Raw genomic sequence first — 16,041 nt, 5'->3', positions numbered from 1 at the left:
GGAGCATATATGCAAGTTCTTGATGGACGTGAACTCCTTATCAGCGCGACGACAGTAGGCGCTTCCTTTCTTTCTTAGACTCTCTTCGCCTGAAAACTCGGAAAAGTTGAGGTCCGACCTTTCAGTTATTTTTGCACACAGAAATGGCACAAAACTTCATATTCGACTTACAGTCACTCCGATCTTGCTTTCAAAATAAGCGCCCCTTAGCCTCAGCTTGGTGCTAATAATTAGTTACCAGACTATGTCGTAAAAACAATTTGAAATTAGCCTACATCACCACTACATTAGAAATTGAAATCACTGTACGAGAATGAAGAACTGTTATGCGATATTTTAAATTACCCATCGAGAATGATAAAACCTTAATCGAGAAAAAGACTGATGTAGCAATGTACTGAGAATTAAATATTAACTGTTGAGAATGAGAAATTGTTGCGTGAGAAAAAGAAATCACTATGCGAGATTATCGATTACTTTTTCTGAGCCGGTGAGCAACAGCTAGTAAGCGGAATATTTCTCTCAAAATGGCAGAGCAACTTAGTGCAGAATACTTTACAAAGTTTGTTGATTCTCTAAAGAGCACCATTGAAAGGGACTTTCGTTTATCACGCATTGTTCATGTAGGATTAGAAATCTGTGCCAGAAAGCTTTAGGAATACACAACAATGCTTATCGCCATATCACTGTCTCAAAATTCCTCTTCAAACCTGTTTGAGCTGTTAGAATTGTCTTTAGTCGTCTTATTAAGAAAGACGTCAGATATTTTAAATGTATCATGCCTTTGTCCAAACGAAAAAATTCCATTGGCATTCTCTGCAAGTTCAGGAGGGAGACCGGCGTACACTATTACAAAGAAATGAACGAGCAACTGCGTGAGACTAGTTTAAACTGGATAAGTATAGGAACATGCCTTGGAATCTCCAACCACAGGCAGCCCAAGCTCCAGCTGTGAGATGATCACCTTGCGAAATAGCAGTCATAGCGAAATTATAAGAGTTTGCTTAGAGGGAATATTTACGACCGCTGTTAGGAATAAAAAAATACAGTCAAATTCTCAATAAAAATACCTCACTTTACCTCCGCAGTGCATCGCCTGTTATCTGACCGCTTACTATGTTTTCTAGGTTTACTACACAAGAACGGCTTGTCTAATGTTGCAAACCTAGAAATGGATAACTTGCTGAAATGGGTTCTTTTAAAAATAGCAAGCGGTCAGATAACAAGCGCTGCACTTTCATGTTACAGGCAATCTAAAATGTGGGGCTAATGCACAAATTGGCAGACATTTGGAATTGATTAGGATGGTTGACTGTGATTATGACTGATATTGAAACAGAAAACAATGTTTATTGTGCCAGAGTCACACAGTCAGCTTACAGTATTACACAATAAGATTGACCCTCTCTCTGACGATGGAAACAATGGAATTAAGCACTTTCTGAACACTGTGACGATCATTGAAAGTTTCAATATTGAATTTAACATTTATCAGCGTCTAATCAAAATTATTTTGATATTTCCTTTGATGATAATGTAAGTACTTGTACACGATAATTGTTATCCCTCCCTCACATAGGAAAGTTTAATGCAGACGCTGTGTCAATTAAAACATAAAACATTGTGAAGATCAACCAGTGAATAAGACTGAAGTTATACTGTTGTGTTCGAAGCTTGTATAATGAAATGGTAATAATTTTTTTCAATAGTTTCAAAATTGCACCGAACACTAAGAGAGGATGAAAATTCTCATGCTTCACGATTTGCCTGGAGGTTTAAAATGAAAGTAGTGACATTTTTTAACGGCTGTTACCAGTATAATTGACCCTTAATGATAACTTCAAGTATGACACCTGAATTTTGATGTAATCTTGATGGATGCTGTTATTTTGACTGATTTATCATCGAACCATTTTCACTTTTGTAGATGCATTTATTTGGTGGTGTAAGTAGTCCACTGAAATCAATGTAGTATTTAGTGCAATTTAAAATTCAGGCATTGATCTCCTAGAAGACACGCAATGGTAGCAAAAGCGACATGTCACCTTTTACCCCGAGTTTTCGCATTCCAAGGGGCTGACAATTTAATATCTTGTTATGTTATGACCACTTACACTTACTACTTAAAGTCTTAGTGATATTAGAGATCAGCTGATAAAATTTTAATTTAGAGTTTGTGGTCTTGAAACTTACATATTTTACATTCCTCTCGAAAGGCTTCCTAACTTGTAACCAAACTAACTGCCAGTGACAACTGTAATGACATTTGAATAGATATAAATTTGTGACCTAATTCTTTTTTTTTTCGGAAAGTTTAGAAAATGCCATCAACAGTAACTTGTATTCTGTGTTAAAAAAAAGCCTTATACCAGTAATATGAAAATGTTATGCATGAAATGAAAATTGTAAAAACTAAGAAGCAAATTTCAAAGTATTCATTTCAAAGCATTCCGAGTTTTCATTTCAAATTGTTCACATCTTCCATACTCAACAATACTACAAAACAGGCTTGTTTCTCTTTCATAACACTAGTGAATTCCTCAAGCAGTGCTTGGTATGATTCATATGTAGATGGAAGTTCTAACAATGTTCTGGCAAAAGGACGTCAATGCTGCCCTTCAAGGACAGCAAAGTGCACATCTATGTTGTGTACGTACAGTGATCACATCACTACCAGTGCAGATCCAGAGAAACGTGGGTAAAGATTTGCAATTCAGTGACTCTATAAACCGTTTCAGTTGTTCAAAGGATGTCAGTTCTGCTTCAGTTGGTTCTTCAGCTCTGAATAACTTGTTAATTAATTTGGCGGCTTGCTTTAGTCTCGAGGGACTGAAAGTTTTCCTTAGAGCATAATATCTTGAGAATTGGACTCCACCAGTTGATCTCTAAGAGTGATTAGTGACCATTTTCTCCTATCAGTATCCCCTCTAAAACAAACATTAAGATCATGAGAATAAGGAAATGATCACGAACTAAAGAGGCTCTTGGTTGTTAAACAAATTCTCTTTGTCAGCACCATAGGATATGCACAGAGAACAGTACGGAAAAAAGTATGCTGATGTTAGGATGCAAAGGGTTCAAACACTTGAATAATGTAAAAATTCTAAGACATCTTCATCATTAGGTTTAAAATCATCGCCAAGGCACTTGTCCAATGCCTCTCTATCTTTTGTAGTTACAAATTGGCTAAGTCTTCATATCAACGTCTCTGAAGTGATAACTTCATCCCCATAAAGATACAGGGCCACAAGAAGATGTAACATATTTACTAGGAAGTAATTTGCCCATTGGTAACCATATAGCAGAACCTAGGCAATGGCTTCCCACTGTAGTTTCTGCATGTCATGCTCAATAAATGGGACTTTTTAATTGTTTCCAATCTTCAGTAATGTGAAGCACTTTTGCCAAAGGCATGCTAAAACATTTAGAAGAACCTTGTTGCCTTCTCCCTTCTCTTCTCTACCAGCAGTGGCTATGTTTAGGTTATGGTGTTTCTTGGAATGTAGAAGAAGGGGGGAAAAATAAAACTAAAGACTAAACTAATCCTCAAACTGCGACGGGCGATTTTTAATAAATTGTTTCACTACAATATCAATCTCCTATGTAGAAAGCTTAACGGCCGATGATAAGGCATCACCCAAAGGCTGGTTTTCTTTTACAACGGAGTCGGAGTCGGAGTCGGAGTCGACTCCGATATTCAGTTTTTACTCGAACAGAAATGCTCTTACCACTTCGACTCCGTCATTGGTGAAAACCAGCCTTAACCAAATTGGAGAGAAGGATATCCCGAAATGATTAATTTTTTTTTTCTATAGTTTAGTTATAAACTGGGGGCAAGGACCGGAAGAACATTTGCAATAACATTCATCCAAGGTTACAAAAGAAGTGGGAAACAAAGCTGGAGAAGGAGGGGCTTATGGAAATCTTGGCATTGCCTATAAGATGTTAGGCGATTTTCATAAGGCTGTCAGTTACCACGAGCGTCATCTACAAATTGCAAAAGAAGTGGGAGACAAAGCTGGAGAAGGACGGGCTTATGGAAATCTTGGCATTGCCTATAAGATGTTAGGCGATTTTCATAAGGCTATCAGTTACCACGAGCGTCATCTACAAATTGGAAAAGAAGTGGGAGACAAAGCTGGAGAAGGACGGGCTTATGGAAATCTTGGCAATGCCTATCGGATGTTAGGCGAATTTCATAAGGCTATCAGTTGCCACGAGCGTCATCTACAAATTGCAAAAGAAGTGGGAGACAAAGCTGGAGAAGGACGGGCTTATGGAAATCTTGGCAATGCCTATCACATGTTAGGCGATTTTCATAAGGCTATCAGTTACCACGAGCGTCATCTACAAATTGCAAAAGAAGTGGGAGACAAAGCTGGAGAAGGACGGGCTTATGGAAATCTTGGCATTGCCTGTCAGATGTTAGGCGATTTTCATAAGGCTATCAGATACCACGAGCGTCATCTACAAATTGCAAAAGAACTGGGAGACAAAACTGGAGAAGGACGGGCTTATGGAAATCTTGGCAACGCCTATCGTGGCTTAGGCGATTTTCATAAGACTATCAGTTACCACGAGCGTCGTCTACAAATTGCAAAAGAGGTGGGAGACAAAGCTGGAGAAGGAAGGGCTAATGGAAATCTTGGCAATGCCTATAAGATGTTAAGCGATTTTCATAAGGCTATCAGTTATCACGAGCGTCATCTACAAATTGCAAAAGAGGTGGGAGACAAAGCTGGAGAAGGACGGGCTTATGGAAATCTTGGCAATGCCTATCAGATGGTAGGCGATTTTCATAAGGCTATCAGTTACCACGAGCGTCGTTTACAAATTGCAAAAGAAGTGGGAGACAAAGCTGGAGAAGGACGGGCTTATGGAAATCTTGGCAATGCCTATAGGGTGTTAGGCTATTTTCATAAGGCTATCAGTTACCACGAGCATCGTTTACAAATTGCAAAAGAAGTGGGAGACAAAGCTGGAAAAGGAGGGGCTTATGGAAATCTTGGCAATGCCTATCAGATGTTAGGCGCTATCAGTTACCACGAGCGTCATCTACAAATTGCAAAGGAAGTGGGAGACAAAGCTGGAGAAGGAGGGGCTTATGGAAATCTTGGCAATGCCTATCAGATATTAGGCGATTTTCATAAGGCTATCAGTTACCACGAGCGTCATTTACAAATTGCAAAAGAAGTCGGAGACAAAGCTGGAGAAGGACGGGCTTATGGAAATCTTGGCATTGCCTATAAGATGTTAAGCGATTTTCATAAGTGTATCAGTTACCACGAGCGTCGTCTACAAATTGCAAAAGAAGTGGGACACAAAGCTGGGGAAGGACGGGCTTATGGAAATCTTGGCAATGCCTATGAGATGTTAAGCGATTTTCATAAGGCTATCAGTTACCAAGAGCGTCATCTACAAATTGCAAAAGAAGTGGGAGACAAAGCTGGAGAAGGACGGGCTTATGGAAATCTTGGCATTGCCTATAGGATGTTAGGCGATTTTCATAAGGCTATCAGTTACCACGAGCGTCGTCTACAAGTTGCAAAAGAAGTGGGACACAAAGCTGGAGAAGGACGGGCTTATCGAAATCTTGGCAATGCATATCAGATGTTATGCGATTTCTATAAGGCTATCAGTTACCACGAGCGTGATCTACAAATTGCAAAAGAAGTGGGACACAAAGCTGGAGAAGGACGGGCGTATGGAAATCTTGGCAATGCCTATTATGGCTTAGGCGATTTTCATAAGGCTCTCAGTTACCACGAGCGTTGTCTACAAATTGCAAAAGAAGGGGGAGACAGAGCTGGAGAAGGACAGGCTTATGGAAATCTCGGCATTGCCTATAAGATGTTAGGCGATTTTCATAAGGCTATCAGTTACCACGAGTGTCGTCTACAAATTGCAAAAGAAGTGGGAGACAAAGCTGGAGAAGGAGGGGCTTATGGAAATCTTGGCAATGCCTATCAGATGTTAGGCGATTTTCATAAGGCCATTAGTAACCACGAGTGTCATCTACAAATTGCAAAAGAAGTGGGAGACAAAGCTGGAGAAGGACGGGCTTATCGAAATCTTGGCAATGCCTATCATGGCTTAGGCGATTTTTATATGGCTCTCAGTTACCACGAGCGTTGTCTACAAATTGCAAAAGAAGTGGGAGACAAAGCTGGAGAAGGACGGGCGTATGGAAATCTTGGCAATGCCTATTATGGCTAAGGCGATTTTCATAAGGCTCTCAGTTACCACGAGCGTTGTCTACAAATTGCAAAAGAAGGGGGAGACAGAGCTGGAGAAGGACAGGCTTATGGAAATCTCGGCATTGCCTATAAGATGTTAGGCGATTTTCATAAGGCTATCAGTTACCACGAGTGTCGTCTACAAATTGCAAAAGAAGTGGGAGACAAAGCTGGAGAAGGAGGGGCTTATGGAAATCTTGGCAATGCCTATCAGATGTTAGGCGATTTTCATAAGGCCATTTGTAACCACGAGCGTCATCTACAAATTGCAAAAGAGGTGGGAGACAAAGCTGGAGAAGGACGGGCTTATCGAAATCTTGGCAAAGCCTATTATGGCTTAGGCGATTTTCATATGGCTCTCAGTTACCACGAGCGTTGTCTACAAATTGCAAAAGAAGTGCGAGACAAAGCTGGAGAAGGACGGGCTTATGGAAATCTTGGCAATGCTTATCAGAAGTTAGGCGATTTTCATAAGGCTATCAGTTACCACGAGCGTGATCTACAATTTGCAAAAGAAGTGGGACACAAAGCTGGAGAAGGACAGGCTTATGGAAATCTTGGCAATGCCTATCGTAGCTTAGGCAATGTTCATAAGGCTCTCAGTTACCATGAGCGTTGTCTACAAATTGCAAAAGAAGGGGGAGACAAAGCTGTTGAAGGACAGGCTTATGGAAATCTTGGCAATGCCTATCAGACGTTAGGCGATTTTCATAAGGCTATCAGTTACCACGAGCGTCGTCTATAAATTGCAAAAGAAGTGGGAGACAAAGCTGGAGAAGGATGGGCTTATGGAAATCTCGGCATTGCCTATAAGATGTTAGGCGATTTTTATAAGGCTATCAGTTATTACGAGTGTCGTCTACAAATTGCAAAAGAAGTGGGAGACAAAGCTGGAGAAGGAAGGGCTTATGGAAATCTTGGCAATGCCTATCAGATATTAGGCGATTTTCATAAGGCTATCAGTTATCATGAGCGTCGTCTACAAATTGCAAAAGAAGTGGGAGACAAAGCTGGAGAAAGACGGGCTTATAGAAATCTAGGCATTGCCTATGGAAACTTAAACGATTTTCATAAGGCTATCAAGTACCATGAGCGTCATCTACAAAAAGCAAAAGAAGTAGGGGATAAAGCTGGAGAGAGATGGGCTTATGGTAGTCTTGGCAATGCATTTCATAGCTTAGGCAACTTTCGTAGGGCAATCGAGTACCGTGAGTGTCAGCTACAAATTGCAAAAGAAGTGGGGGACAAGGCTGGAGAAGGAGAGTCATACGGTAATTTTATCTTATACTCTTAATCAATGCATATCAGAGCTTTCGCGATTTTCATGACTCCAACCTAAAATTGTCCTGGAAAATCAAAGGATATAAGTTTGTTTGAGTACTGCATCTACATTATAAATTTCCAAGCTGAAAAATTCTCTTACCGCTCGACCTAGTCTACCAAAGGCAAAGAACTTTTGCCTCTCTAGTAAACTGATTTCAGTTCAGCTACACGCTGTTCGTAGCTTTTGCGATAATTAATCGATAAGTTTATTACGGTCTTGCTTATTTAATTTATTTTGTCCAGATTTTACTTGGGACAAATTTGTCGACGATGTGTTTCACGATGTGTTTCACGATTTGTCGGCCTTGGCCAAAATTTGTCAAAATTTAGTGATGACGAAAAAATTGTTTTAAATAGACAACTTTTTCGTTAGTGCGGAAAGACCCCATGTTGAACAATTTTGGTTGAATAGATATTGGGAATTAAGTGGTAGTAAATGTCCGTTATATTGTATACTGAAACCAAACACCTCAAAATAATAATTTCCCCAGCCAAAGAGGAGGATGAGGTACCTTATTTCACCGGCAGGAAAGATTTGGCAGACATAGAAGATGCAACAGTAGACACTGAAGACAATGAAAAGACTTTGATCAAAAGGTATGGGTTTTTCTGCAATGACTCAGTTTTTTTGCCTTTCCCATGTTTTTTTTTTTGTCATGGATTCACAGACCATTGTAAAGAGCAGGGTTGGAGTTGCTAGGAGGTGTTAACTAATGGCAACTTTTGACAAAGTGCTCTGAGTAAAGAACAACCCTCCGGACCTCTTTATAAATGACAGTTACTTTCTTTTATTTTATTTTATTTTTAATCTTTAATTAATAAAGTTCATGCTTAATAACTGTAATGCTATTAAAAATGTATTACATTCATGCTCAAATCACTGGTGATCCTTGCAATCTGATTGGTTCTCATTGGCACGATTTATTGATAAAATGCACCATTTTTTGCTCTAAAGTGCATCGATTTCCCAGCTATGAGAAAGTTCCACGAAAATACAGCAATAAATCAGATTTAGCTAATTGTTTTAGGAAATCAATCAAATTGCAGAAAAAAAGAAAGACAACTTTTACAACATTTTACAGACCAGCTCAGTACTGGATAAATAACATACATGTATTTGTACCGGCTTTAAAAAAAAATCTTTATTCATTTAGCAACTGAATTTTGCAAATTTAAAATAAATGTAATGAAGTGGTAATTGAACTTTTGCCATGCACTTTTAGTCTGAAATCATATTTAGTGATTTCAAGTCTAATGCTGCTGCACAATCCGTTGATTCAGCTGTCACGCGTATGATTTCAGAACAAAGTTTACTCCACCCAGTTCAATTACCATGTTCTACAGGTATTCAACATTTTTTTTTCAGTGTTCCATTAATAAAGGGGTACTTAATTATTATCAAAAATGAAAGTTAATCATTTTAATAAATTTTTTAATTTATGATTATAATATTTGCACATATTTGACGCATATTTACACGCTATTTGAGTCAAAGTAAAGCAAATTAATGGAAAAGAAAAGAAAAATAACATTTATCAGATTTAGTTATGAAATTAAGTGTTAATATCTGAATGAGTTTTTCAAACTGCCAGTTTGCCACTTGCCTTTGTCATTGCTTACTCCTCCAGATCAACTGATCAAGACGTTCTCCAGAAGGAGGAGGCTGCAAGAAATGTGGATGAAAGAAAGACTGTCATCAAGAGGTGCAGTTCAGTTGCATGTAGTCGTTCTGTTATCCCACGTTGGTGGAATTATATATACACATATACATAAAAAAATGAGTTATACAACTGCCCCTAAGGGTGGCTACTATGCAATTTCTCCTCACAACATCACCCCTGAATCAAACTTTAAGGTCAGGAGAATAAAGAAAATGATCACCCTCTAATGCAGCTCTAGATTGCCAAAAGACTTCTCCTCGTCAACAACTTAAGAAATTTTTACCGAATAGTTTGGAGAAAATAAAAACTGTATGATGTCAGGGTGTAAAGGGTTAACATGATTTGCGAATATCTGCGTGCAATGCACATTAGCGACATAACAATTATATTAAGCTGAGCTTAATAAAAGAAAAACTTTCCGTGAGTAGAATCAGCCATATTCACATGCACAATTGAAAATTTCGGGATAAAGAAAAGAATGGCTGTTTTGAATGCTGTTCATAAAATTTTAAATAGAAAGTTATTTATTCTCTAACTTGATGAGATAGCTTAGATACAATTTGCACTACAATTGCTCAAAAACCTACAATTTATTCCATGAAAGTAAGTCCACACTTATTTAGAAGAAGCATTGCTTCACTGAACTAGGTACTCTCGATTCGTGAAATTCGGAAGCGTTGTATTAGCTATAGTCCGGTGATCTAAAGCCTTTTTAAGTTCTTCCCCAACATCTGTCCTACGTTATTTATACAACGATAGCCCTATAGAAAGTATAGGTAGAAAGTAAAGGTTGCTAATAATTTACTCTTTAACTGCGGTATTATTATAGTTTACCATTCCTGCAGAAGGCTTGATAAATGTAATTTTGTAATTATTTCAGAGGTAAAATTGCAGACGAGTCAGAGACTTGGAATCTTGCAAGAGCTGGTGCATCCATCACATTTAACCTTGTAGCGATAACAAAATCCTTGACCATAACATGTTCATTATGGACCCCCGCAGCCCTTTCTCCGCCCATTGGTAGTAATGAGCTCTTGGTAAGCAATGTGATTGAACTGTCTCATGATGGCCCACCTGACCTGGAGTTCATGGAAAATGCTTCGGGAAGCATAAATGTAGCTTTGTTGCACAGTGCCTCAAACTTCAAAGGGTACGAAGTGGTTATAAAGCAGTTGGTTGACCCAGAATACAACGAGTGGGAGGATTTGGAGACAAGAAACATTTGGCATTCGTCAGGTACTGAAATGATAAATTTCACCGATGAGATCCATACACAAGTATCATTCCATATACTTCTTGCTAATTTCTCAATCCATAGTTAGGATCATTTAAGGGCGATGGACAGCCGGCTTAGTGGTTAGTGCACGCAATTCCAGATCGATAACCACTTCATGGTGGTATGTTCTCGGGCAAAACTTAGAATGGATTAGAATAACAACATGGAAGTTCTCCCATACAGACCTTCAGCTTGGCTAATAGGGACTAAGTAATAATTGACACGGATTAAACCTACAGGAATGTTATTAACAGTATCTATATGTCGTGGTCGAGATTCTCTTACACAGACCTCTCTGTTAGAAAGGTTTAAGTAGTAACCATAACTAATGATATCTATTACAGCATTACTAATAATATCAATATATTATAGTAAATCCAACCGTCCCCAATTGGATGTGCCCTTCCGCTGAAGCTTCTTGCTCGAAAAGGTGGTTTTCCTCGTTTGCAGCAGTCTGGCACCTCAAGTCTTTTGTCTTTCCTAAGCCTACGTCTAAGACCTCTGAGTTTATCTGTCCACTGCCAGACTATCCAAATGTTAGTGTTGCGATTCCATGGAATTCTTTGCCTGCCGATACAGACTTTTCTTTAACTCTAAAGGTATTTACACCCGATGTTGCATTTGTAAGAAATAATAATGATGATGATAATAATGATGAAATTTATTGCCATCATTATCGTTATCATTCACATCATTATTACTATATCGATCATTTGTTTCAAAAGACTTAGATGGTGATGACAAAAAAACCAACTTATTGCCGAGAGGATGTTACCTTGATATAAAATCAAATGCTTTGACCTTAATTAGAGCCAATAGCGGATTTTATGAAAACTATCATGTTAGTATAGAGTGCATAGATTTTAGCTGAAAAAAAAATGTTTAATCAAATCTATTTATCGTCCCTATTTCAATTGGCAAACTACTGGTAGCTAACAAGAGTACCTTGGGTGATCATAAATTTTTGATATGATTGTTTTGGCTCTTTTAATTTGAGGTGCAAGAAGCGCCAACCATCGACCACGATGTGGAAGGAATGTTTGTTGGTCCGATTCTTCACATTTCGTGCTCAAACAATGTGACGCTGTCAGCGCCAGCGAAAATCAGCCTCCCGTTGGCACTCACAGACGGTGGAATAGAGCCAGCGGAACTGCATTCAGGTCAAGTGAAGATACTACATTTCAATTCGAGAGAGGAATCACAAGAATGGATGGATATCACAGATCATTTGGATATGCCTGTAGTTCTTAGAGGTGGAATAGTGACGTTTCATGTCAAAACTTTCTGCCGGTAAGATGAATGTGTAGATCGCATTATTATTTTATAAACTGTATGCAGTTAATTTATCTTTTTTTTACATTTCTCGAAGTGAACCATTAGTTTTAGAAATCAGAAGTTCGCTTTGCAATTGCTGTGAAACTCTAAATTTCGTCAATTCATATGCTATGGGGTTGAATGTGATGATGAGTGCAAAAGAGTAAACTAACACACATTTAAGGCCGTGAGGACCATTTCCAAATTATACGCCTAATTTTTTGAGAAATTTTGATCCCACTGGCGAGTGAATGGAGTTGTTAAAAATAACAAGCATCCAGTGAAAATTCGATAGAAGTTGAAAAGAAGGATGCTTAACGCCAATTTTATTGCAAAAACTGCTCCTCATGTGAGCTTTTGTTCTGCTCCACAGTGTAAGTCGTATACAAACGTTTGAAATCTGTTGTTTTAACATGTAGCGCTTTCCACAAATGAGGTATACCTACTTGTGAGTAAAATAACCCCCTCCCCCCCTCTGCTCCTCGTTTTTCTCCCCCTCCTCTTCCTCCTCCTACTCTCTCTCAACATTTGGCGCGTCTCTCGAGCTTCCCCAGGTTATTCAAGCTGGCTTTAAAATCAAAAGTTCTCATTGGAAATAGTTTCTCTCCTGCGAAGTCCAAAAACCGGACTTGTTGATTAGTTTTGAGCTAGGTAACTGACTTGGGTGGATGCTTTAAAAAGGTCGTGGTACTTGTCGAGGGATTATTTCCCTCTAGCAAATATTTCTTCTCAAGCGGTCAACATCTACAAAAGTGTACATGCCTCTTTAAACGTGTGTGTGTGTGTGTGTTTTTTTTTCATGTCGTTTGGAGTTTCCTGCCATTCTCTTTCAGGTTTTGGCCCTGGTTGTTGAAGACGTCCGCCAGCATTCCATGGAAATATGCCTCGCTCCTATGCGATGGAATCATGAAACATCAAGCTGGGTTTTTAGCTTGCTTATGCAATGATGTAGTACCCTCGAGATACGTGTTGAATATGTTTTGTTTCCCGCAGCAGTTAAGGTCCAAAGTGAATAGCGATATTTCCTCAACATATTGTGTGAATATGCAAGGAGAAGGAACCTCGAAGAAACCGCTGTCTAGCGGTGATGAAACATGTGTGTCTCTATCAAATGGATTTGAAGTGCAGGGAGCGGGAAATGTAGAGGACATCGTCTTAAAGTAAGTACCAGCACTGTTACATTTCATCGTTCCGTCCTCATGATCCGCTCATTCGTAAAATAATGTAGAAAGGCATAGTGACTCTGCCTCTGTAACTAAGCTGCAACTAAGAGGAGGGTTAAGAAAGCGGCTCTGTCCTATGGTCTCCCGGCTTAAGGTCACAAGTCTGTTTCACGAAGGGATCTAAATTATCCATTCTAACTTCTTACCTTTAGAAAGATCAAAATCTAAGAGAAATTTACACTTCAGCATTGTAAAGTTAAATAAGTTCCTTAAGTACGTGATTCCTTCACTGAGTTTGACCAGGAAGAAAGTCAAAATAACTTAACGAGTGTTTTTGCCGCTTGCAAAGACGCAAATTTAAGTGATTTGCTAAATCCACTATACTAGAAACCTAAGAAAAAAGTTAATATCCATCTAAACTTTTGTTCCCTTATTTATGCGAGGTTCCACAGTGAGCACCATGCTCACGAGTTTCTGCGTGTTAGTATTAAAGACCCGAGTGATCTGCAAGTCGACTTCCTAAAACTGCTAGGAGGCAAGGAGAGAAATAATTTCCCAATAATATGTAAAGTGCCCATCATTCCAAGATCTCCAGCTCAGGTATTTACGATACTGCCTTGCAACTTCAGCAGCTTTTCGACAAATAAATTTAAGCTGTTCTGAATATTGGATGTTAATCCTGTTGCCCCACTGAACCATACGTTTTAGAGATTTCAGTCTTTTGGATTGAAATTTAGGTTGTACCTGGCAGTGAAAAGCATGTGGCCACACCCATATAATTTCCAGAGACACTAATTTGGTGGCATGAGTTTTCGATCCACTCCGATATAGATATGTTTACCTTTCCAGTAATTATTATTGCTTGTTAATGTTTCTTACACGCTCAATATGAAATTTAAAATGAGTGGGATAACCTCTACTGTATTCATTTCACCAAAACAAATCCAGCGAATACTTAAGAAAATAAAGCGGCAAACTAGGATCCGGCCTTCCGATCCTTTGATCCAGATTTTTTTTTATATCAGTGGTAATCTGGAAAGCGGCAGGTTTCTTCTTGAAAAATAGTCCTTTCGGGTTAGAGGCACTGCTGAGTCGACAATAGTCTTGCAAAATTCGCCATCAAAAGGTTTCCGAGTAACACCATGAAGTCATTTTAAGGCAGCACGATCTTATTGAGGACGAATCACTGGAAACAGAAGTATGATGAATGTCGTATAGGTAAAGAAATGTCCTGCCCAAAGGAAATCGTACAGGAACATATAAGACATTGAAAGTTTTTGATTTAGTGTACTACTTTTATTTTTCAGTTGCTTTGAGTTCACTTCCCATGCCTCTGCTTTCTTCTTCTTTGTTTTTTCTTTTTCTTGTTATTTAGTAATTTTCCTTATTTCCTCATTTCTATTTGCTCCATACGCACCCGTAACATTGCGAATTTTCCCTCCACCATTTAGGGTCACGTTCCTGCCACCTTTGTTCCTGAAGAAGAAAGTAGTAAGTTGTTGTTTTTGTCGTTGGTTTCGTTGTCGTTTGACGGCTGGTCTAGTAAAATTTACTAGACCAGCCGTCATTGATCGAAAATATGCAAACTCAAAAATGCAGGCTCTGTGGGTTTTGAAAATGTAGCATTTAGTGACAAAGCAACGTGTTCTCAACGGAAAGTCATAATAATCTGCCTTACTTCATGTGTTAATACATCAGGACATGCTCTACCACACTCGACACTGATCGCTTCTTGTCTATTACGTATCAGTAAACTCGATCCAGACCTTCACAGTAGGTTTGTCCTTCCTTGTAAGGAATTTGATACTGGAAACGAGTAAAGCGCAAAACAGCTCAGTCAGGAAAGACACAAAGAATTGTAATTTTCTAAAATATTATTCCGTTGGTTATATCCCTAAAATAATGAAGTCACTTTAACGGTAAGAAACCCTTTGCAACCTGCTATTACTTTTCAAATGAACTCTTGGATCGACTATGTTTTATTATAACAGCCCCATTTTTCAAATTTGTTAGTGCTCATTATTACCTAGAAAAGAAATTGACAAAACTTACTACTCTAAGTCGCGAAGGCTGGGTCTTACATGCACGAGCGCAGTCCAGGATCACCAAACCATTGTTTCCGAACCATACGCGCCATAACACTTGCGTTCGCTCTCAACCCAACCATGTCATTAACCCCATTTTTATGCAGGCATTTCCGCCCAAAGTGAGAATCATTCATGACCTTCCTTTTAAGGTGTTTGTCGGGCCCTATGCCCTTACACTTGCGTTAGTTCTCAACCCAGCCATCTCATTAATTCCATTATTATGCAGGTATATCCGCCCAAAGTGTGAAACATTCAATTTTAAAGCATTCAAAAGTAGAATCATCGTCAAGCAGCCTTGTTGCGGCTCATAGGAAGAGGAAACGGAAATCTACAGGTATTACCAAGATTGAAAATGTTGCGATGGACTTTCCTTTTTATTGTATTTTTTTCAAGTTTGCATATCGCTGTTACATGTTTATCTATGGTGAAATTTATTTATGCAGAAAGGCTGGTATTATATTTATTAGACATCCTTTAGACCTCCTTATAATGCGAATGTTATTTAAAAATAAGGAATTAAAACTGGGCGCTATCACTAATCCAACACCCGTGTGCCTTGAACAACTATCACCTATTCCAGCATTAGTAGCTGGAGACTAGCCAGGAGACATTGTTAATGACCTCCATTTTCAAGATGTTTGTCGGGCCATACGCCATAACTCTTGGGTTAGTTCTCAACCCAGCCATTTCATTAACTCCATTATCATGCAGGTATTTCCGCCCAAAGTGTGAAACATTCAGTTGTAAAGCATTCAAATGTAAAATCATCGTCACACAGCCTTGTTGCGGCTCCAAGGAAGAAGATACGCCAATCTGCAGGTAGTACCGAGATTGAAAATGTTGCGATGGATTTTCTTTTTTGTATTTTTTCAAATTTGCATATTGCTGCTTCACGTTTATCTATGGTAAAATTTGTTTTATGCAGAAAGACTGGCATTATATTTATTGAACATCCTTCACACCCAGTTACAATGTGTCACA

General features: G+C 38.8%; 2 protein-coding genes and 1 pseudogene across 2 annotated transcripts in view; all 3 read left to right on the top strand.

The window, feature by feature from the left end:
• The window catches only part of LOC149053105 (uncharacterized), a 108,250-nt gene that overhangs the window by 44,942 nt on the left and 47,267 nt on the right, over positions 1-16,041 (top strand). The window lies entirely within an intron of this gene.
• On the top strand, positions 3,832-7,530 carry LOC149053110 (uncharacterized; annotated as a pseudogene).
• LOC149053109 (uncharacterized) lies at positions 7,996-15,879 on the top strand. Its single transcript, XM_089201546.1, has 9 exons — positions 7,996-8,156; positions 9,188-9,262; positions 10,101-10,456; positions 10,869-11,095; positions 11,494-11,786; positions 12,644-12,970; positions 14,425-14,464; positions 15,287-15,394; positions 15,772-15,879. Exons 1-8 carry the CDS (start codon positions 7,996-7,998, stop codon positions 15,305-15,307), a joined length of 1,500 nt encoding a protein of 499 aa, XP_089057672.1. The 3' UTR covers positions 15,308-15,394; positions 15,772-15,879.

The sequence above is a fragment of the Pocillopora damicornis genome, chromosome 1 (assembly GCF_964200805.1).
Source record: "Pocillopora damicornis chromosome 1, jaPocDami1.2, whole genome shotgun sequence".
NCBI lineage: Eukaryota > Metazoa > Cnidaria > Anthozoa > Scleractinia > Pocilloporidae > Pocillopora > Pocillopora damicornis.
Note: the sequence above shows the minus strand (reverse complement) of the source record. Positions and strands in the feature narration are given on the sequence as shown.